The 22,506-nt window shown below is 45.4% G+C and overlaps 1 protein-coding gene across 2 annotated transcripts in view; it reads right to left on the bottom strand.

Annotated features, from left to right (window-relative positions):
• TMEM184B (transmembrane protein 184B) overlaps positions 1 to 21,601 on the bottom strand; it is a 30,623-nt gene extending 9,022 nt beyond the window's left edge. For both annotated transcript variants that reach the window (XM_064155262.1, XM_064155263.1), the window contains exons 1-5: positions 21,425 to 21,601; positions 8,927 to 9,187; positions 6,375 to 6,540; positions 2,253 to 2,343; positions 1,115 to 1,190 (exon numbers count right to left, since the gene is read on the bottom strand). In XM_064155262.1, the coding sequence (XP_064011332.1) occupies positions 1,115 to 1,190; positions 2,253 to 2,343; positions 6,375 to 6,540; positions 8,927 to 9,127 (534 nt within the window). In that variant the 5' untranslated portion in view covers positions 9,128 to 9,187; positions 21,425 to 21,601. The remainder of the gene's footprint in view (positions 1 to 1,114; positions 1,191 to 2,252; positions 2,344 to 6,374; positions 6,541 to 8,926; positions 9,188 to 21,424) is intronic.
• Positions 21,602 to 22,506: the final 905 nt, after the last annotated feature.

The raw sequence follows: 22,506 nt of genomic DNA, 5'->3' as shown, positions 1-22,506 counted from the left end.
TCCCAAACACAGCCAGGGGTAACCCATGTGGAGATAACTGAGAGGCTGTGGGACATGAGAAACAAGAGGTCTAGGGGAAATAATTTCTTCAGCATTCCTTCACCTTGATGGTTGTTACATTTGCTTGTGACATTTAAAAGGTCTAAGTTAACATCAGAAGCAAAAAGAATAGGTGGAGCATCAAATGAAGAGTGTACAAATGAAGCCCATGAGAAACAAGTGAAGCAGTATACTGGAAGCAGATGAGGACACACTACAGGACAAACAGAGAGAAAAGAAAGATGTGGTCCCTTGAAAAAGGTCAGTTGTGCTGCAGAGATCAATAGTGAATAGTACTTTGAGGCTGTATTGTAACTTCGGTGTCCCTGCATATTGCTGAAACACAGTAGATGGGTCATGATGTGAAGGAGAAGCCGGGGCAGCCCCAGTAACTGGAATTACAATGACTGAGGCCCTTACAAAGAACTAGATCTGCTTTGTGTTGTCTCCAGTGAAACCTTTTGTGTTCAGCTCAGCAAGTGAGCAAAGCCTTAAAAATCACCTGCTGTTTCACCTCCAGCCAGAGGTGACTGACCTGGGATGAGCAGACAAGGACTGCATCGAGGTTCAGATCTCCATGCCCTCCCTCTCAACATACCCAGTTCAGTACAGACAGGCAGACAGGGTGAGCAACTTTCGGTTCCTCCTACAAAGCATTGTGTCATGCTTAATCTCCACCCCCTCAACTCCAAACCACATCTGCTGCAGCGGTGGGAATTCAGGAGGCCGTTACACAACTGTGAGGTGTCTGCCACAAAGCACTGACACCAATTTCTTAGTCAAGGCCTGTGCAATCCAGGAAGGGAAGAGGAAATCAGAATTCCTTCCCAGGTCTAATATCAGGTGTGGAAGATAAATTAGGTAACTTTCTAAGGCTCTCCTGATGTGGGCTCCAGTAGAAAATGTTATGAACTTCCAAAACAAACAAACAACCCTCAAAACACCCTCTCTTCTCAGCATTCTGCAAGCCTCTCAAATCAGTGTTTATCTCAGAAGTTCAGTAGCAAGAGGCATCATTGGCACCCCAATGCATTTCATCACTTCTAGAGGATGGCAGAGCTCCTCCAGCCCATACCTGTTTGCAGAACCTCAGGAATCCAATCGAATAAGTCTTTCCCCACAGGCAGCAAGTTCCATACACACAGCTGGATCTGAAAGAGACAACACAAGATGACAGAGTTCAAAAGCAAGATTTGGGTTAGAGTGCAAGATTTCCACCCTCTTTGCATGCCTCTCTGTAGCAAACTGGAAGGACTGGTACTTTTTCTGACCATGACTCTCTTTCAGAGATGTTCTTAGAGCAGCATCCAAACTCCAATCTTTTTATTTTTTCTCTCCCCTGCACCCCCACTTCTTTTTCTTTTTTTTTTTAAGTTAACAGAGTAGAATGGGGAGAAACACAGATCCCAGAGGAAGCACACAACCAACTGAAGACAGAGAACATTTAAAAGAAGATAATAAGAAAACAAATGAAAGAGTAGGCAGGTGTCCAGAAAAGCTGTGAATCAGTTCAACTTTCCTGAGATGATGCATGCAGCCTGATCTGTCTCACCACCATCATCCATGCTGCTCAGTCCTGTGCTAGTTTGAGCCTACCTAGAATGTTTTGGTGAGAAGAACCAGATTACAGGCTGTGAAAAGGAAACAATGGTGATGTTTACTTCACTCATAGGCTTGCTGAAATGTATAAGGACAAGAACAGAAACATAGATAACACAGTCGCTGTGTCTGGGCTTTGCAGGCTGCGGCTCTCTAACCTAACTTGCTGTCTTTGTGACTAATCCATCTGCTTCCTAACCCCCCTGGCCAACCCTCCAAACTACCTTAAACATAAGGCAAGATCTTGGGTAAGGTTGAGGGGTGGGAGGAAGGTGGAAGGGTGGTTGAGAGCCTCTCCTGGGGACTCGGGTTCCTTGGGGGGGTGTTGTGTTTCTGTATTGCCTTTTAACTGGTATATTTCTGTTTATAACTGTATATACTGTAAACATCTGCTTGTATGTTATGCTAGGCTGTAAATATAAAGCTTCATTCAATTTCCAGAGCCTCTGAGTCTAGTCTGGGTGATTTTCCAAAGTGTTGGGAGGTCGGGTAACACCCAAACCACCACAAGTCCCAGCAGACATTTGTCACCTGACAGAATTTTACAAGGCAGGGACAGAGGCATGGTAGATAGACATAGAAGGAAAGCATCACATTGTAAGCACAATACTCACTCAATTGGTTTCCCTCTGATCTCAGACATGATGGAGCTCTCCCCTCCCAAGTATTCATAGCAGAGGCTCAGAAAGTTGTATATTACAAAGGCTGCAAAGACATCAGAGTAAAATGACAAATGAGAAACAACTTTAAAACAGGTGCAAGGCCCAAGAGCACAGGCAATAGACCAAACACAGCAGGGATTGCTTATGCAGCATCTTTCCCTTCAAAGCACTCCAGATTATTTTCACCACATTTATCATCCTACCTCAGCACTCACAAGACTGTGCACTGGAGTTTGGCCAAGGTCCCAGGCCAGTTCCATGGCTTGTGCCAAGAGGGTCACAGGACCATCTAAAACTGCGGTCAGTTTCTGTTTTACTTGGCACCTGCCATTCTTTACAGGGTTCCTGTGCATTCCAGGAGACTACACTGGCATTAAATAATTTGGAAAAGTTATCTCTGATCCATCAGCCACATCTTATCTCCTGTATTTAACCAGTTAGGTGACCAGCAGAGGTAACTGGACTACAGACATATGAGTTGGAGGAGCAGAAGGTTTTTACCAGTCAGTGAAAATGTCTTCATGTCTGGTAGAGATTGCTGAAAAACAGGCTCTGTGCTTCATTTCCTCAGAAAGCTGAAATCTCTTGTGCACTTGATAGCCTTCTCCTTGGCCTACCTCTTCTCTGACTTCCTCAGCAACCTGGTTCAGTTGAGGAAGTACCTCCTTGTGACTGACTGCTAATACTTTGGCCTATTTCAGTTCTCTTTAAGGCTCAGATACATATAAACTGAGGCAAAGACACTGCAGGGATGGCTCTCCTCAGAGCTACTTATGCCTTTATGTTTCACAGGATCCAAAACCCATCTAACTGTGCCTGGAGCAGGCCTGAACATGTCTCACCTGTCCCTCCCTCAACTTAATTATAATTACTGCTGGACCCTCATATAGTTGTGAGACTTTTAGGGCAAGCATTGTATTCCTAAATTTGGCACATACAGCCCTAGAAGAAAATGACAGACTGGGTGACCCATCTTTAAATGGTATTTTCTATGGCAGTCTGTATCTGGGTGTTCTCTGGAATGCCAAAACCTAAATCCTGGTTTTGGCTCTCAGTGCTGATATACTACAAAGAGAAAATAACTTGAGATGGAAACAGAAGTCCAAAGGAACTTAGAAATGATCAAACAAATATGAACAAACACCTAACAATGTAGAGTGCTGAGAAGCTAACCTCACCAGGGAGTCAGTTATCAGAAATAACTGACCTGAGGTCAATTTCCTCATGTGGATAAGTTCCCCAAGTCAAAAGACAGTCATCAACTCTAATTCATCTACAGGCATCCAAACTATGCTCAATGCTCCCCAAAATGCTCATAGTCTCAAAACATTATATTTATGGCTTCTAAGATGTGCCTGGATGGCAAGAATACTACAGCACATAAAAGGCAGGGCTATACCTGCTTCTATGTATGCAGTTGGGATATTCCACCTGTTATTCCACCTGTCATCCTTTTTGTTGAACCAAGTTAAGTATGTTCACATGGCTATGATTTTGCAAACTTCTTAATTAGGAAAGAAAACACAATGAAAATCTTATTAATGTAACTGTGGTAACTCCTTTTGCCTGCAGTTTTCCTGCAACTTAGCTGACAGCTTCCAACACCCAGAGGAAGAAACGCTGAGTTATTCCTATTGTCCTCCAGTGACCCCTGCCCTCCGATGTTGTCATTACAATAACAGCTACCCATTCAACAAGCGCTGGGGAAGGTATCAGAGAAAGAAAACAAAACAAAAGGGCTAGGAGAAGGAATATCTGCCCCACAGTCCCCTTAAAAAATGAGTGCAAACTGTCGAAGCTCACCACACCAGCAAAGGACTCTTCTCCCATTCCTGATCCATAATTAATCAGATGGTACTCATGACATCCGCACAAGAAGAAATCTACTTGGGTATTGATGATGCCCAGGTTTGTACAAAATCAGTAACATGAAAGAGCCACAGCAAAATATGCTACTCCTAATGCACACTACGAAATAGTCCAATAAATGGTCCAAGATAGCTTTAAAAATCCATTAATAGGGTCATGAAACAGAATCAACCAGGTTGGAAGAGACCTCCAAGCTTATCCAGTCCAACCTATCACTCAGCCTTGTCCAATCAACTAGACCATGGCATTAAGTGCCTCATCCAGTCTTTTCTTGAGCATCTCCAGGGATGGCAACTCCACCACCTCCCTGGGCAGCCCATTTCAATGCAAATCACTCTCTCTGCCAACAACTTCCTCCTAACATCCAGCCTAGACCTCCCCCCAGCAGAACTTGAGACTGTGTCCCCTTGTGCTGTTGCTGGTTGCCTGGGAAAAGAGACCAACCCGCACCTGGCTACAGCCTCCCTTCAGGTACTTGTAGATAGCAATGAGGTCGCCCCTGAGCCTCCTCTGCTGCAGGCTAAACACCCCCAGCTCCCTCAGCCTCTCCTCACAGTGCTGTGTTCCAGGTCTCTCACCAGCTTCGTCATCCTTCTCTGGACACATTCCAGTACCTCAACATCTCTCCTGAATTGAAGACCCCAGAACTGGACACAGGACTCAAGGTGTGGCCTGACCAGTGCTGAGTACAGAGAAAGAATAACCTCCCTTGTCCTACTGGCCACTGTTCCTGATACAGTCCAGGATGCCATCGGCTCTCGTGGCCACCTGGGCACACTGCTGGCTCAGTGTCTTCTCCCTCCATCCTCCAACCGAGTTTCTTCTCACTTCATAACCTAACACCTTCCCAGAAAAGAAAGGATGAGGTGGATGGCAAAGGAGGGAAGAAAACGAGAATGCTTGTTCAAAGTGATCCCCAGGAAAAGCAAGGCAGAGGACCTGCTGGCTGAAGGTGCTTTCATCTCCACCGGTAGTCTTCTCACACAGCCCAACAATGTGCTGAGGTAAACCCCAGAGCACAGGTTGCCACCGGAGCGAATACTCAGACGTTTGCAAACTCTTGGAGAAAGCAAGAAGAGGGATACTGGCTGTTGCTAGGAGAGGAATTTTTCAGAGCAGCAGGCTTCCTGCTAGACCTACACACAAGCACAGGGCAGGGAAGGAGAAAAAAACAGACCCAAACAAAGATGCCTCCTTTATCGTGTGTGTGTGTGTTCACCATCTGCTGCTGTATCTCAAAGCATTGTCATGGATGTGAAGGAGGGCCTGCTGGTCCCTGCAGCTGATTAACTTGTTCACATGGCCAGGCAAGCCCCTCTGCAATGCAGATCTTACCAAAACAACAGCACCAACAAGTTATGATTTAATGAGGTTATGGTGATAAGCTGTCCTCAAAAATACACTGCCAGAGTGCAATTTCTCCTGCTGGGTGGGTAGAGGCTTCTTTCTGAATGAGATCAGGAGGGAAGTCTAGATAACATTTACAGTAAAATAACTGTTTCCTCTCACAGAAAATGTTAGCTGTTATCATCTGCAGCAGATAACCTAAAATGAAGCAACTGGTAACTGATCCTCAACACTGCACCCTTTCTCCTGCAGGACTGCAAAGCACTTTATACCTCACTAACCCCAGCATATGGTGGCTGTGCTACCCTGTGTGAGCACAAATGTGGCCACACGATGGGACCAGAAGAATATTTTGCTAACAAGATGCACCAGAAAAACAGGATGAAACAAGTGTCTGGCTGCTGCTAAGTGCTGTTAGAAGAGTCAGGAGCTAACCAGTAAGTTGCTATAAATACCCAGATAGAATCAGATTTTTTGCTTTACATCTTCCTGAAGGAAAGAACTCAAGAGAATCATAAACTTTGTCCCCACAGAGCACTGAAGGAAAGGCTCAACACATCACATCATGCTCATGTCCTTGAAAGTGAAACTCAGGTTGGATGGAGCTTTGAACAGCCTGATCTAGTGAAACAGGTCTAGCCCATGGCAAGAGACTGCACTAGATGATCTTTAAACCATCCTATGATTTCATGACATTCAGTCACTGAGCAAGCTCGTGGTCATCCAGTGAGGCACAGCCTATAACTTTATCTTCCTGGGTGACAGTGATACTTTCTTCATGTTTCCTAACTAGAAGCAAAAGTTTTCTCAGGACACAGACTTCCCACCTGTTCTGTGTTTGGTCTCATCCTGCCTTACCTTCATAGCAGTCCCGCACCGTGCCAAAGTAAACATAGTACTGGTCATTGGTGAAGAAGAGGAGGCTGAGCCATGAGTCAAAGGCGTAAATGGGCACAATGAAGAGGATCCGAACAATGTAGCGTTGTTCATTTGGGCAGCTATAGCAGCGAAGATGCATATAGATCTGCAAGGACAGAGAGGGGAGACCAGGATCAGTGCTGTATGGAACAGAGAGGAGAAAGTGGAACTGGAGAGTCAACTGGGGCAGGAAAACCAAACTCAATAAATTATCTTGATTGATCCAGTAGCTTGAAGGCGACAAACATTAAAAAAAAATCAATCGCATGGCACTGATGTAGCATCCCTTAGTTTGCAGAGAGGAGGAAGGAGAAGGAAAAGGAAGTGAACACATTTATAATCTGGTTTCTTATAAGGAATTCATTTACTCTTATTATCGCTACCTTGCCCATGTTCTTTTGTTCACATCTTTTTTCCCCAATTATCAATTCTATATTCCTGCTTTCCTGTTTTAAGTGTCTAAGATTCACAACACTGCAGGCTGTTTTTCTCTGAAAAGGGAAGGAACATGCACTTAAGCTCATGCTCGCTGTAAACACACTCGCTCTCTTGGCAAGTTTGGATGGTTTTGAGCCTTTCACCTTAAAAAAACGAAGAGAGCCCTTCACAGCACTGCCAAGAGCTGATTAAGCTACAGGCGGTGTGCTCAGAAACCACCATCCTGAACACCGGTGGAATGCCCAGCCAGAAAGCATAAGCCACCAAGTGAGCACCCAGCTCATGAACTGTGCTCAAAGGAACCACGAGGCCACATCATTTGCTCTGACTGCACACATGCCAATCTCCCTAAGTCACTGGCTGAGGGGACTGCGATGCCTACACCCTTCCCACTCCCACTGCTCAGTTTGCTAGCCATCATTAAACCCCACACCTAAAATGCTTGTGCACAGAATACTCACCTCCTGTGAAAGGTACTGACCACAAGCTTACTCTGAATATGAGCACCACTGCAGCAATGGTCTAATAACACAGCCAGAGCTACAATCTGCTGGCCACACAGTCAGCAGAGGGCATGTTCAGCAGAGTCAAGGCCTCCATATGGCTGCTACTTTCAAGCTGTTGGGATTAACAACAGCTAGTTTATTACATATGTGCCTCATGACTGACTGATTTTGCCATCTGAAGAGGCACAAACATTTGTCTGAAGCTTCTTTCTGCATTTTGGGGGTGCTGTGGGGATCCTCCTAATGATACTCTCAATTTTCCCTCATATGGCAAAAGGGGTTGTCTCTTCTCAGTCTGGCCTCTTGGCCAAATCTGGTCAAAATCAACTGAAGGGCTCAAAATACTTCTGTTTCCTGTCCCTACCCCACAAGGAGATCGCAAAAGCCTCATTTCCTGAGGTGAACAGATTGAAAAATAAACTAACAAATCTCAGGGATATTTTTTCCTTGTGACAATCCCAGTGCCACATCTCACCCAGCACAAGGACAGCTCACACTACAGTTCAGATGACTCTAAGCTTTGCCCATGGGATGTTACAAGGGGCCTGCGATCCACACACCTACGAGAGCACAGGAACTGCTGCCATGTAACAAGACAACAGCATGCTTCAAGCAGCAGTGTTTCTCTGGCCTTGACCTCCATTGGTTTTTTCAGAGAAGGGCATTAGTGCCTAACTGTGCAACGCTATACTGCAGAGGAAAGATTTCTTCCTACCCTCAGGAGAAAATCAGTTGATATTCTGAAACAGGAGGATCCATGGCACTTGAAATTGTTACCCAAGTTGGTGAAACTGCAGGTGTTCAACTTACTCATCAGTGACTAAGCCATTTTAGAACTTCATCTGCCCCTGTACTCTATCAATAGGCTGTAGTTTTCTAGATCCTAGTCATCACCCTGGAATTTGTGGACCAACAGGTACAAAACACAGGTTGATAAATAACAGGGCTTGCATCTCCCACTGTGTTTTTCAGTTCACATGACAACTGCACGAAAGAGAGGTACAGAACAGGATAGAGTGTTTGAATTGTTCTGGGTCTCAGGACACCTGCCCCAGAAAGAGGAGAAACATTAAAATAAACCAGTTCCTGCTACTCCTTTCCGCAGCAGAGTTCAGCCTGTGGAATCTGCTGGCACAGCAGATCAAAGGAGCTATGTCAAACAACAGATGACCACAACCATTTAACAGCAGACACAACAATAAAATGGCCAGATTAGACTGCAAGACCCAAGAAAGAATGGCTTGAGATAACACACCTTTCTGTAACCATTCAAGAGGTGGCCCAGTGTATTACAGTGTTTAAAGAGTTTGCTTCTTCTCCATTCACAACACAGAAATGGTCTGAACCTGGGCAGAAAAAGGCCTTCATATACAAGATGTCATCTTGATCACCACGGATAATACATTAGACCCCAGAGAAAAGGTCCTGACACCACTCGAAAGTCTGCAAACTCTCATACATATATCTAGCAGAAGTAAACCAGAAGATCCAATCATGTGCTCTTTCATGCAGGGAAAAGGATGAGAAGTACAAGTGACAAGGTTTTACCTGATGGCAGGTGATGAGCAAAGCTGTCCATACAAAGAAACCTGAGATGGCCTGAGCAGCAGTGGTCATGAGGAATATTGGCTGCTCCACAGCCGTGGGGCTGCCATCCTCCGGCATCCAGGAGAAGTTGGGAGCCACAGCTGGAGTGGTGGCAGTTGAGCCCAACTTGGGGGCTGCAGTGATGTCAGTCATCACTATCATGGTGCCTTTTGGTGTGAGGTTCCAGTTGCAATTGCTAGAGAGCCACCCACGAGCCAAGACCTGTCAAGGAAGAGAATGAAAAAAGTAATTTAACCCATCTGAGAGGACTTGGGAGCATTACAGTGCACTTTGCATCTCTCACATGCCTTTCACCAGGCTGCTCACATGCTTTACAAGCAGGGCCTGGGTAAGTCTGCCACTGCCACTCCTTGTGATATGATAGATCATGTGGCACTCTGGAACCTCTCTGGCCCTCACGACACAGCCTCTCTAGGATCATGAAACATTGCTACCACCATCACCACCACCCTTCTGCAGTAACAGTGCTCAAGAATGAAACAAATGCCACATTTACCTGAGATCAGAAGGAAGTATCTAAGCAATTCGATACTGGAAGATGATGGGTACTGGAAGGTGACGTTAAGCTAACAGCTCTACTTTCCACAACAGCACTAGCAATTCTGCTGTGTCCTAAAAAGCCAGTCTTAGTTTTACAGTTTCATCTGGAAGGCAGTAGAACAAGCAGTAGCAGGCAACAACCACATGCACCACACAGTGTGTCACTGCACAGCAAGGGCAAAAGAAGAGCATCCTTATTCCTCCGGTGAGTAATGCTCACCTTTACTACTGCCATTTGGAAAACACACTAAGCCCAAAGAACCTTTACTGGAAGGATATGCACTGAAAGCTCTCTTTGCCAGAAAGAAGAGCATGTAAGTGATGCTTTTACCAAATGTTGCACGGCATGGTACATTTAGTCATTAATTCTACCAACTTAGCATTGTTTTCTACATGATCTGAATTTAACCCAACTGGCTTTTAAAAGCCAGCTGACCAATGAAAGCACACCCAGAACACAAAGATATGCAAAATTTCAAAGCAGCATGATCTTTGGCCATTTCCTGAATGAAAAGTATTTTCTTTAAATGGAGCAAACTCTTGAAGGTCCAAGATCTAAAGCAGCTATTATTTTCAGTGTCATTGTAAGCAGGCTCTGATGTGACCTCTGGGTTGAAGAAAAATAACTCAATTAAATCAAGATCACAAGCAGGCAGCCATTGGTTCTGTCCACTGGAAGAACTGCTTCTGATGTGATTGTAGTAAAGACATGGTTATAATGGTGTAATACTGACTCCCTCTGATAACCTCCTCATAGTTTTGGGGATATTGTCTCTAAAAGTGCAACACTTAGCTCTCACATGAGTCTTTTATGATCAGCAGATGGAAAGGCCTTTAAAAAGGCTAATGATCCACTGCCACAGTTCACAGCTGCAGCAAGGATGGACACATCTGCCACTTGCTAACAGGTCACAGCAGAATATAAAATAGAATATCTGCAGATGAGCTGCCCCAGCCTTGCTTCACCTGAAGTCACAGCACAAATCAGGGAACAGATAACCAGTAAGAGCTGAGGACCAAGTGTAAATCACTTCCATGTGCATGCTACAGCATGCAAATGGCCCCTCCACATGCTATTTATTGCACACTGCACACCTGCACCAGTGGTGTGTGGCACTCGTGTTATTTATGCCACATTCCTGCTTTCTTACACAGGGGAAGAGAACAAATACAAATCCCAGGAAACAGCCAGATTTGTTCAAGCAGATATTATCTTCCTACAGAGAGAGCTGCACAACTGCTGCAGTTTAATTTACAAACTAATCTTTGACCTTGCCTTTTCTTCATTCTTTCCAGTCTTTCTTTTTCCAAAATATCCCTGCCTGGACTTAGAGCTTTCCATAACTACACATACCAAAGGGTAATGCCTTTGCAGTCCTGATCAGTACAAGAAATGGAATTGCTAAGTTTTAAGGTTCAGAGCACAGACATTGCATTATCTATATTGTATCTAAAAATGTGGAGGGAAAGGGTGAAGATGTCACAATGTAGCAAGATTTTTTTGCTTGAAGAAGAAAGGGATTTCCACCCAAGTGACTTCTGCAGCAACTAAACATTCACGGTGCTATGAGGGCTTTCTGCTAAGCTCACGAAGGGCACATCTGAAATTAAATCAGAGCAGATCCACCTGTGGTTAATCTAGCTCTAAATAAAATCCAGCTAGCTGAGATCCTGTTCATCCCAGTGCACTTTGGGTGCTATGCAAGAGAGGAAGCTGCTAAGCCCTCCCTAAAGTTCATGGGAGAGAGAGTCTCCATTGCAGACCATCAGTGGCAGATGCAACAGGATCCAGAGCTTCACACTCAAGCTAATCAAACAGCATAGATCAAAATGCAGTGCCAATAACATCAGCAGAACTGAGGATCTGAAAGGACTCCCACTGCTTCTCTGCACTTGTTTTAAAAGCAGCTGAAACAGCAAAAAGTGATCAACAAGCATTTTGGACATGACAAGGGTCATGTATTCAGAAGCAAGGGCACTTACGAGCTCAAGTTGTGTACGTAAACCTTACCACTGCTCCCTTGTGATTAGACATCAATTACATGATTATGCATCATTCTTCACCTAATGCCCTTTAATTCACACAGTCATTGAAACTAATAACTCTTTGCAGCACCGCGTCCTGAAAGAAAATAAACACATTTCCTTAATCAGAGCTCCACTTCTCCTACCACAAACCACTTCACCCACGAGCATGCCCCTGTCCCTCAGGGTTGCCCCCGAAGACAATTTTTTAATCACTTGCTACTGTTTATTGGTTGTAAGCATCAGTTTTCAGTTCCTTCTCCTTGCTAGTGAAACACAAAGGAACACTGTACTCTTAGATCTGCAAAATTAAGAGATACTTTCCTAATTATCCCTTCTAATCTCCTAAAGTCCCATACACCATTGCTATAGTGACAGGCATAAGCAGTGCACAAAGCTATTATAAAAGATTACTATATGGAAGAAGTTGAAGCTGTAAGAGCAATTCTGTACTACATTTCAGAAATAGATAAACCCACAGATGTTTGGAGCCTTTATCAGGTAAGTGGATTTCAGCCCATTCACTACCACCAGGTCAGAGTCTGCTAGCCCTCATTTTGCCTCATTAACAAAAGCACCATGAGGGCAGGCAATGGTAACACTCAATAAGCCTTGTTCCCAAGATGCCTCTTCCCCACCACCCAACAGGACACATGTCCAACACACCATTAAAACAAGCTTCCAGAAAAGGTGATGCCTGGGAGCATGCCACAGCAAACATGCCACCTTGGCGAGCTACAGATCAAGCACTCTGGTGTAAACAGCTTCCCTCTTACCTGACATAGCAAATGTGTTTTCATACTTGTTTCTTGGACACCTACCTCCCTTGCAGCCCATGTCAGTGCCAGAGTACATAGCTTGCTGCTTCTTCTCAGGCCCAGGGTCAAAGGTCCTTTCCAACAGCCACAAAGCTATTTCATATTTACCTCTATTTTCTCCATTCTCCCGTTTTGCTACCACAGCTGTGCCACAACCTGACAACGGTTCTGCTACCAGCTCTGATGTCTTTTCTGTGTACTCCCCACAGCTGGCCACATTTCTCTGTTGTTTCTTGCGCATTTTAAGCTCCTTAGGACAACCATCTTTTTGTTCTCTGCCAGTACAGTTCCCAGCACTGTGAGGTACCAAACCATGAGGAAGGCACTTGACACTACAATATTGCAAATTAGAAGCATTTAGAAACTTGAATTACTGATGTAATAAGAACCAAACAATAAATTTTGAAGAGTTTCTTACTCTTCTGCCATGTCCTGTTCTCTCTGCCCATCTCCTTAACCTTCACCTCATTGCTTCCGTTTCAAGGGAGAGTGATGTTACTTGCACACTTACTCTCCCTCTCTCCTAAAAAGATCAAAAGGAAACATTTCAGCACTTCCAAAGCTCACTCTTGAAGCCGTCCCCATCTCTGACTAACTACCTTGCTCCCCTAGGAGGTAACTTGCATTAAAACACTTCTCAAGCAGGATCTGCATAGCCAGAAAAAGCACGAAGCCTTGGAATCTGGAAACATGCACAGAGAAAAGTACATCTGGATAAACACAGAAGACTCTTTGGACACAAGCTTCCCTGTATTTCAGGATAGCCACAGGAAATACCTATCGGCTGGTACAATTCCTCTGTGTGGGCTATATGAGCTTCAGGCAGTGGTTAAGTCTATAAGGTCTATACCTAACAGCCCCAAACACAGAAGGCAAAGATAATACCCTCGGTTGTATGGTTGTATGTTCCTGCACAGACACCATTACAAAGTTATGTACATCACAGCAAAACGGGACCTTGTACTGCCTGGACATTAGCTTAAACTCCAGCCAAGTACCACCTTAAACTTATCTAACAGTTCTTCTGAAAGCATCTTAGGAGCATTAGGAACTGTTCTCAAAGCAAGTAGAAAATAAAGCCAAGTATGTGTTATTTACATCACAATAACTATCCTGATAAAACAAGGAGAGCTACAAAACACTGTGCCTGAGATTTTTATAGGAAAAGGGCTCCAGTCTGCACAGGGAAGCAGCTCTGTTAGAGACACTGCACCGACTTAAAGCCAGTGGGGATGTATTCACAGGGTCTGCAGCCACAGGAAAACACCGGCACAGAAATTCTCAATCTCATTCCTGCATCATGTGGAAACAGACGCCTTCTGTCTCCAGAATTAACGTGGCGGTTTCTTCTACCAAAAATAAACTCAGAACAGTAAACAGAAGGGATGTGGCACAAGATAAAACAACAACCAAAAAATTCAATTTTGGCTTACATAAAGGCAGAGAAAACATTACCACTGAGGAGGATCTATTTCTACAAAAAGATAAGCAAACGTAAATATGCAGACCCCATCTCTGGTGCAACAAACATGGTGTAAGAGAGGAAGAAACCTTCAGGCTTGGTTCTTCAGTCACTTGATGGATTTCTGTAATCACAGAGTCTAGTGAAAGATGAGCAGGCTGCCAGCTCCGAGCAAGACCTCTGTTGTGCTGTTGATGGCAGTATGCTCGCTTTGCCCTGGTGCTGGTAGGAAAAGAACCCCAAATGGCATGATTCTGAAGCCATTCCCTGCCATCTGCAAACACGACCTGTGATTTTAAAATAGATCAGCTCCTCTAAAGCTAGAAGTATTTAACTTCTAAACTGCTGAGAGAGCAAAGAATGATACACAAAGCTATCCCATGGAAGAGTCTTAACAGTTAAGCCTTCTTCTTACTGTACGAGACACAATCCAACAAAACATACAGGACCTGGCTTCAAGGTTCCCCCAGAAGCCATGAAGCAAGAATTGTTCCTTCTTAAAAGCTACTCCACACATGCTGTAATTTCAAACACCCACTATGCTGAACTTTGTTTCTGTTAAAGCACCACAAAAAAATTTCCACTCCCCTCTAACTCTTCCAAGAATTTCTCTATTAAATTATCCTTATTCTGGACCCCAAAAGACCAATGTATTACTGCCACGTGGTAGGTGATTTAAAGCCTGAATTTTCTGCATCTATTAGGACACAAGCCAGAGCTTTATACCAGTAAAAGCAGGAGCTTTATGGTTTTTAGAATACCCCCTAGACTTACAAGGAGGGTAGGAACATATGACAAAATGGTTCCACATTTATTTTAGATTATGTTAATTACAAGAATGCCTAGCTTTGCCAACTGGGATCAGCTCTTTCCATTGTGCTAAGTATATATTGCAAATTCATAATTGATTTAAGGTCTTTTCAACCCCCAAAGGCATGGAATCACCAGCTGATCTGGCAAGAGGTAGGAAAAGGAGGAGGTAGCGAGTCAGGACAAAATAATGTAAGAGTATAGTAAAAGTCTCAAAGGTGCAGCTCAAACTAGTGACAGCAATAAAAGAAAATAAAATGCTTTTACATTTATTAATTCTTAAATTGCTTTTGCTCTCTGGGGTGGCATCTAGTTTACTTAGCAATGAGACATGAAAAGGTCCCAATTGTGCATTTCTAATCTCTCCAGTAGCACTCCTAAAACAATCTGTGAGCTAGGTATGCAACCTGCCATGCGATTTGTACTAGTGCAACTCACTATTCACACTGGGCAAAGCTTTCTTAATGTTAAGTCACTGAAAGCCATCTCAGAACAGGTGCTTCAGATAGACACATAGCCCCAAATATATGGAATGGTTATCATAGGATCACAGAATGGTAGGGATTGGAAGGTACCTCTAAAGATCGTTGAGTCCAGCCACCCTGCCAGAGCCAGACCAGTTAAAGCAATACACGAACAACAGTGTGCTCAGCTAGAGGATGGGCATTCAACAGGAGTTACTAAAACAGTCATGGAATCTACAGTTACTGAGCTTTGCATCAATGCATAACTTGTCACCTTGCACCAGAAATGCAGGTCCAAACGTAGTCCTTCACAACATTATTTCTCCAGAGAAGTGAGCAGTCTGAACGCTAAAGAGATTTTGCCCGGTCATGGTTTTCAAAACAGCTGTCAGTACAGCAAATGAAACAAGAGAAAAGTGTCACTGGGCCATAAAACCAGTAGATTGAGCATGAGTGGAGCAGGAAGACCAAGAGCCTCTGAAGGAGATGGTAAAGGAGTCAGCACCTAGGAGGACCAAACCGCAGTGTAAAGTACACACCCACTAAGCCATGTTCAAGAGATGATCCAACGCCTACATACACGTAAGAGCATACCATACACATCAACAATTTAACCTTCAACGAGGCCATGCAACCTCTTTTCTCATTTTAAGGAAATTAAATACCACAAAATCTTCTCCACTCCCAGCTCTTACAGCCCCCACCCATTTTGCTAATCCACAGAGTCATCTGAATAGAGAACAGCTTCCCCTCCCCACGCACCCATTTAAAAACTCAGAATCAACAACAAAACCCTTTTACCCTGTGCTGTGTGCTCCTCTTTCCAGAGTTTTTTTCTGCTCTATTAATTTCTGTTGTCTCGCTGTATTCACAGCTCTCCTCCCCCCATCCTCCTCCTCTCTTTTTTTTTTTTTTCTCTTTATGGACTGACCCACATTGTGATAGGTCAACATCCAACATCCAGTCCCTTTTTTGGAAGGAGACAGGAAAAAGAGAAAGGAGGAGGGAGAAGAGGAGAAGAGAAGTTCCCCAACCTTTCAACTGATACTCTGAGAGCAGGATCAAACACACCTGGTCTATATCTTACATCCCTTTCCCACATTCCCAGCAGCCCCACTCCACACAAACCAGTGAAGCCCTTTGCTCCCAGAGGAGAAACACAGAAGTTTTACAACTAGCAGAGGCGAAAGAGACAAGAAGAAAAAGGATGTGTTGTAAACACATATCCTGCATGGCAGAGGAAGCTTGCATTTCATTTTCACAATCTCAAAATCAAAGTCAAATTGGAACTTATTCAGCCGCCACTTGCACTCACCCTTCCCTACCACCAAGTGCCAAAATAGTGATGACAATAGTTTTAAAGTTGCCACAGGGTATGGTTGTTCTTAAAAGTGTCAGAAGTCAAACTCTACAGCTGGATCAAAAGCCAGCAAACCTGCCATGCATGAAGAGTTTGGGTTTTTTTTTAATGTAGGAGCACACTTTTCAAGCCAGGTTGTAACATATAGAATCTATCAGATCACATCCATACTTAAATATAACAAGTCAACATGCTGGAAGAAGCCAGGCATCTTAATCACAAGCCCAGGCACTTGTGCAGCAATGCATATGAGTGAGATAGCACATCTGACTTTCCTCACAACCATCTCTGCTACAAACATTGGAACTAGATGATCTTTGAAGTCCCTTCCAACCTAAACCATTCTGTGATTCTGTGTGTAGCAGTGGTGAACACTGCAGAAGTTAAAACAGCGATCATAAACCAAGCACCTCAAGCCATGATGCAAAAATGCTTCCTTCTCTACCCCAGAGGCCAGCAACAGCAATGCATTTTCTCTAAACAGCAAGGGGCACACCTCAGCGGATGTGTCCTTACAAAAAGGCAAAATGTCAACCCATTTTTTTTCAGACATCATAACATTGAACTACCCAGTTGGATCAAGTTGCCTAAATAGGAATTTTTAAGAGTTCTAGCTCAAAATTCTGCTGTAAAATCAGTCCCATCACGAAGCCATGGGGACAGAGGAAAGGAAGCCTGAAAGTCAGGAATGTTTGGAGGAGAGAGGTCACTCCCAGTTCCCAAGGGACAAGTAGCTGCAAATAGCTTCACTGAGGACTAATCAGACTTTCTTAGCAAAACTGGCAAGAGAAAAGACGTGGCAAGCCATGAAGAGAAATTCACTCTAATATGCCTCCTCAGGCGACTGGCTTGTCCAGGTCGATTTCAAGTGACCTGGACAGAGGTACAGCCATTTGCATTACTGCAGCCTGGGCTTTATCTGTGCTGGAGATGAACATGCAACTGCAGGCTCCCAAGTAATCAGCTCAGCAGCCTCCAATAGCATCCATAGCATGTTCCACAGCCTAGGGAGGGAACAATGGGCCAGCAAGGTCAGCTTTTAAAGTATTATTTCATCTTATCTCCTTCTCAAAGCCTCCCTGCTGCACTAGACAGCATGTTGCAGTCATTTTCTTGGCTGGACTGCAGAGATCTTGCCACAGAGTTGATCTCGGGCCAGATGTACAACATACCCAGACAGAGAACACTTTTGGGGTAGACTCAAAAAAATGTAGACCTGACACCATTTCTCTATGCTCTTGGTCACTCTCCATTATACAAAAGCTGATCCCCTTTCAGTATCCTCAGACTCTCAGGCACTGCGTCTGTCAGGTAATAGGGGCAGTATTCCCATCTGTCAATCCAGAGACAGACTCGAGGGTAGGGAGACTAATAGCCCAGTACTCTATGGGTTAAAGGATATTCTAATGCTGCAGGTGAAGTTAGTTCCTTCTCCAAGCTTCCTGCAAATTATGCCCCTCGGGGGCTGTAAAGACCTGGTCACACCCAGATACAGCAAGGTTCCCGGGCAGTCTGCCTATACACTGCATTTCCCCTGGACACAGTTTGCTCTGTTGCCATCCCAGGCAAATTACATAAACCATCACAAACAAAGACCCCATGGAGTGTGAGGTGATTTTTAAAAACTAGAGAGAATCTGGATAGAAGAAAGTACTCCACTCCCTTGCTTCTTCCTAGAGGAGGAAGACTCTGAGGTGAGATTCCTGGAGGGTGGCTGTAGCTCACTGCTTTAGCTGGCATTGTTTCACCCGCAAAGCCCTGTGGGGAGTTGCTGCTCCAAAAACATGTCCAGTCGCTCTTTCCCAAAGAACTCCACAGTGAGGCAGAAAAAAACCCAACCACCATCAAACAAAAAACACTCCAAAGACCAAAAACTTCTTCAAAAGGATCCAGCTTCCAGTCTAAGCACTATCATAGTTTACAGCTATTTCAATTATGTCTTCTAATCCATCTTATCACAGTGTCAAACCACTACTGTCCCAAGTGTTCTGGTAGGATGCAATATCTTGGCAGGAAACCGCTCTTCCACCACAACAAAGTAAGCCCCAAAGAGTTTGGGAAGTGACAACAGCACACAACACACACCGCTTCAAGAGAACAGATGGGCAAGTCAGCACACAAAACCCAAACATGACGCTATTCCCTACAACACCTCAAATTTCCAGGGCCTCAGTGAGTGCAATCAATCATAAGCTCTCAAATAAAGAAAAGCTCTCTGCAGCCCTGGCTGTTCAACACGCAGCAGCTTTGTTACGCAGATAGCTAGCAGCAGTCGTGTGCTAGGAAAGCTCTACTGTACAAAGGCCAAATGCAATTTCTCTCTAAAGCTCTGCTATTCTCCCGATTCTCTGTCCAACACGCACATTCACCACTGCTTCTTGGGAAATAACAAACACCTCCTGAGGGACTCACTGCTCCCACCACCTATTGCTGCCAGAGCTCAAAGATACCCTTCAAGCTGCTGGAAAATGAAACAGGCACTTTGGCTAAAAGGAGCAGGCAAGAGCTCATCTCCATTGCTGCAAACATAAGCCAATTAAACACAGACACAGAACAAGAGAGAAGGAACAGAGGGTAAGTCCCATCACGTGGGAATTAGAAAATTGTTGTCTTAAGTCAAAGCAGGATTATTAGATACTTTAGTTAACTCAATAAAACTGGATAGAGGACTTTTTGTTTGTATGGTTTTTCTTATGGGGAGGTTTTTTTTAAGTTATTTTAATTATTAATTGAAGTTGGGTTTGGTTTGTTTCCCTGTAACACCACAATCCACTCCTCCTTTATCCACAGGAAAATAACCTAATATCACAACTGAAAACTGCAAGAGCTCATCTCCCAGACTGCTACAAATAAACAGGCAAACAAGGTGACAGAGAATAAGGCAGATTTCTAGCTGGATTCTGCCGAAGCAAGCAGCCAGCTCAGAATGCTTTCGTTATGCCAAATCAGCTTTTCACAATGAATATTTTCTGACCAGCTTGTGCGTGTCTAAGAACCCTGCCCTCCTAACTGCCACGTGTCAGACTGACAAACAGAAGCACAAAAGATGCCCGAGCGATTGTGAGGCGTTCTTCCCCTTGCCCCGCATTTCCAGAACACAACCCCTTCAGCACTCTGAACGGACTGCAGAGACCTGAAGAGAATACAAAGAGAAACATCTTCACACATCACCAAACTGGTTAGAAATGCTGACTTCAGTAGCAATGCTTTCCTGATCGCTTCACAGCGTGACTGAATCACTTCTGCTCCAGATGCAGAGGTAGCCACCTGCTGCATACATGCCCCTTAAGGTTTACAGCACAACCACAACAATGATGGTATTAAGGACTTTTTAAAAATGCTCTATTAGACCAGACCAGATTTGAAGCCCATTTTCTTGGGGACAACAGTGAAATAAAGCCTGAAGTAGGCCTTTGTGGCATATCTTCACTGTAAGAAAAGCTATCCCTATAGCTCTGTTGTTTAGTACTTAGCCAACATCCTAAAAGCGTGAAAGATTATTTTTTTCACAAGTACGAACCTTTTAGTACTGGAAACCTGAATATCAGGAGCATTTCTGAAGAAGTTTCTGCTGCCTTTTAGGGAGGCTGCTACACTCAGACTCAGGGGTAACTTCCATCCACACGAGCCCCAAGGAACAGTTAAGTATTGTGTTCAAAAAGCTGTCTTTGTTAGTGGGATATATGCCTTATTACATTTTCATCAATTGTTGCCTTTTTCTTGCAGGACAGGAAACAGCCATTCCTATTCATCCTCTACTACTGATCAATAGCTTCTATTTTTCTCAACAAAGGTAAAATGTCCTCCTTCTAGGGAAACCTGTATATGTTTTCAACAATTACTCCTGTTCAAGTTCCTAATGTAGAAAGAATGGTTTCAAACATTCTGTAAGAAAGAATCATCTCCAGTATTTCCTCTAGATTTCCCACTCCTCCTCCTCCCACTCTTGACAGCTTCGTGGCGTTCCAGGCAGCTTTCATAGAGCTGTTCCTGAAATCACTCCAGTCTCTTTCCTGGATCACAATTCACCAGAACCCAGTCACGAACATGTTCTTCCAAAGCCCTCCTTCTGCTACATGCTGCAGTTGCTATGACCTCATGGAACAACTGAAATTCTAAGACACCTTGAGCATCCAAACAAGATCCATCATAACTCACCTGTGCCATAGCAGCACATGGGCAGAGTAACAGGTTCCTCAAGCATCTACCATATCAGCACATACACGTACACACGGTGGCTGTCAGAACCAGAGGAGGCACAGCAAACACAAACCCGATGCCTACCACCCCTCTGAGGTTTAGTGTGCTCCCAGTCCACCTGGGGCCAAACACCCTGGCAGACTGTGGCACCCACCCAGTGCTACGGAGAAGCCTGCCAGCAGCAGGGGGTGCAGGACTATACTGGGGCAGTTGAGGGAAGACTGGGTGGGCTGCAGCAAGATGTTGGGGGGTATGCAGAGCGGAGGAAATCGCGCGGGCTGCATCGAGGTGAAGGGTTGCAGGGGGTGCACTTTGAGCTTGCAGGGAGACGCGAGTGGGTGCGTGTATGCTTGTGTGCACACGGAAAAGGAATGTGCATGGCACGAGCAGGCTGCGGGGGCTGCGGGGGTGGAGCAGAAATAGCGGGGGCCGCAGAGAGGGGCAGAGAGGCGGCACACCGGAGAACGTGCGTTGGCTGCAGTGGAAAACGAGGAGGAGGGCTAGGGAGGCCGTACCGGGTAGGGGGATATGGGACTGGGGGGCCGCACGGGGGAGAATAGCGCAGGTCACATAGGGGAACGAGAGGAGAGATTTGAGAAGGTAGAAGAAATGGAGATCGCAAGCCGTGAGTTTGAGGAGGCCTCAGTGAAGACCCCCCACGTCCCCCACAACATTCGCCAGCACGGCCCCTCAAGCCCGCCCTGCGCGCCCATAGCCGCCCCCAGCTCCGCAGCCATCCCTGCCCCCGCCACGTCTTACCTCCTGGCGGGCGGGGCTCAGCTCGGCCCAGCCCGGTAGTGTGAGGAGGGGTCGGGTCGAGCCCTGCCCCGCTGCCCCGCGGGCGCCGGCACCGGCGCGGGGGCGCTGAGGGCCTCAGGAGCCCATGGCGACGCCGGGCCCAGCCCAGCCCCTCTGCGCCTGCGCACGGCGGCGCCACACGCCCCGCCCACACCCCCGCGCCGCGCGGGCGGGGCGTAGCGAACTGATGGGGTGACGTCATCCGCCGCTTTTAAAGTGATAGCGTCACGGGTCGGCGAGGGGAGCGGCTACCCGCGGCGGCTGGACGGCAGCCCGAGCCGGGCCGCGCCGCCCAGCCCAGCGCTGGGCACCCGCGGTTTGCAGCACTCCAGCGGCACTTCTTCCCGCTGCTCAGCCCGGTGAAAGGCAGCAGTGGCCCCAGGAAGCTCCATCTCAGCGCTGCTTTCCCCCAGACTCCGAAACAAAACCAAAGCTGTACTTGTACTCGTGACAGAACACAGGATTTTATACCTGAGAAGACAAAATGCCCCAAAGCAAACCCTAAAAAAACTTTAATCCACAACCTGCGACACAGATGATCTTTAAAGCATTCTATGATTGATATATTAAGTCCTACCCTCCCTGCAGCAAGCAGAGACATCCATCGAACCTGCCCTAGAACGTTTCCAGAGCTGGGGCACTGACCATCTCTTTGGGAAACTGTGCCTGTGTTTCACGCCCCTCACTGTAAACAATTTCTTCCTCGTGTCTAGTCTACATCTACTGTCTTTTAGTTTAAAGCCGTCATCCCGCATCCTGTCATGACAGCCTCTGCTAAAAACAAACAAACTCTCTCCATCTTATAGGCCCTCCGAGTCCTGAAAGGCTGCAGTAAGTCACCTCAGAGCCTTCTCCAGGCTGAAAAACCACAACTCAGCCTTTCTTCAGAGATGTGTCCAAGCCCTCAGTCTCGCATGCTTGGTGTGACTTTATCCTGCTTTAGAGGGACACTTGCCCTTTTCTTTAGAAACACATCTGTACCCACGGACTCCATACCCTCTATCTCCCAAAAGGGTGTGTATGGGGTATTTCCTTTCTGTCCC

Source organism: Pogoniulus pusillus, chromosome 15 (assembly GCF_015220805.1).
Source record: "Pogoniulus pusillus isolate bPogPus1 chromosome 15, bPogPus1.pri, whole genome shotgun sequence".
NCBI lineage: Eukaryota > Metazoa > Chordata > Aves > Piciformes > Lybiidae > Pogoniulus > Pogoniulus pusillus.
This window is presented reverse-complemented; position numbering and strand designations above follow the sequence as displayed.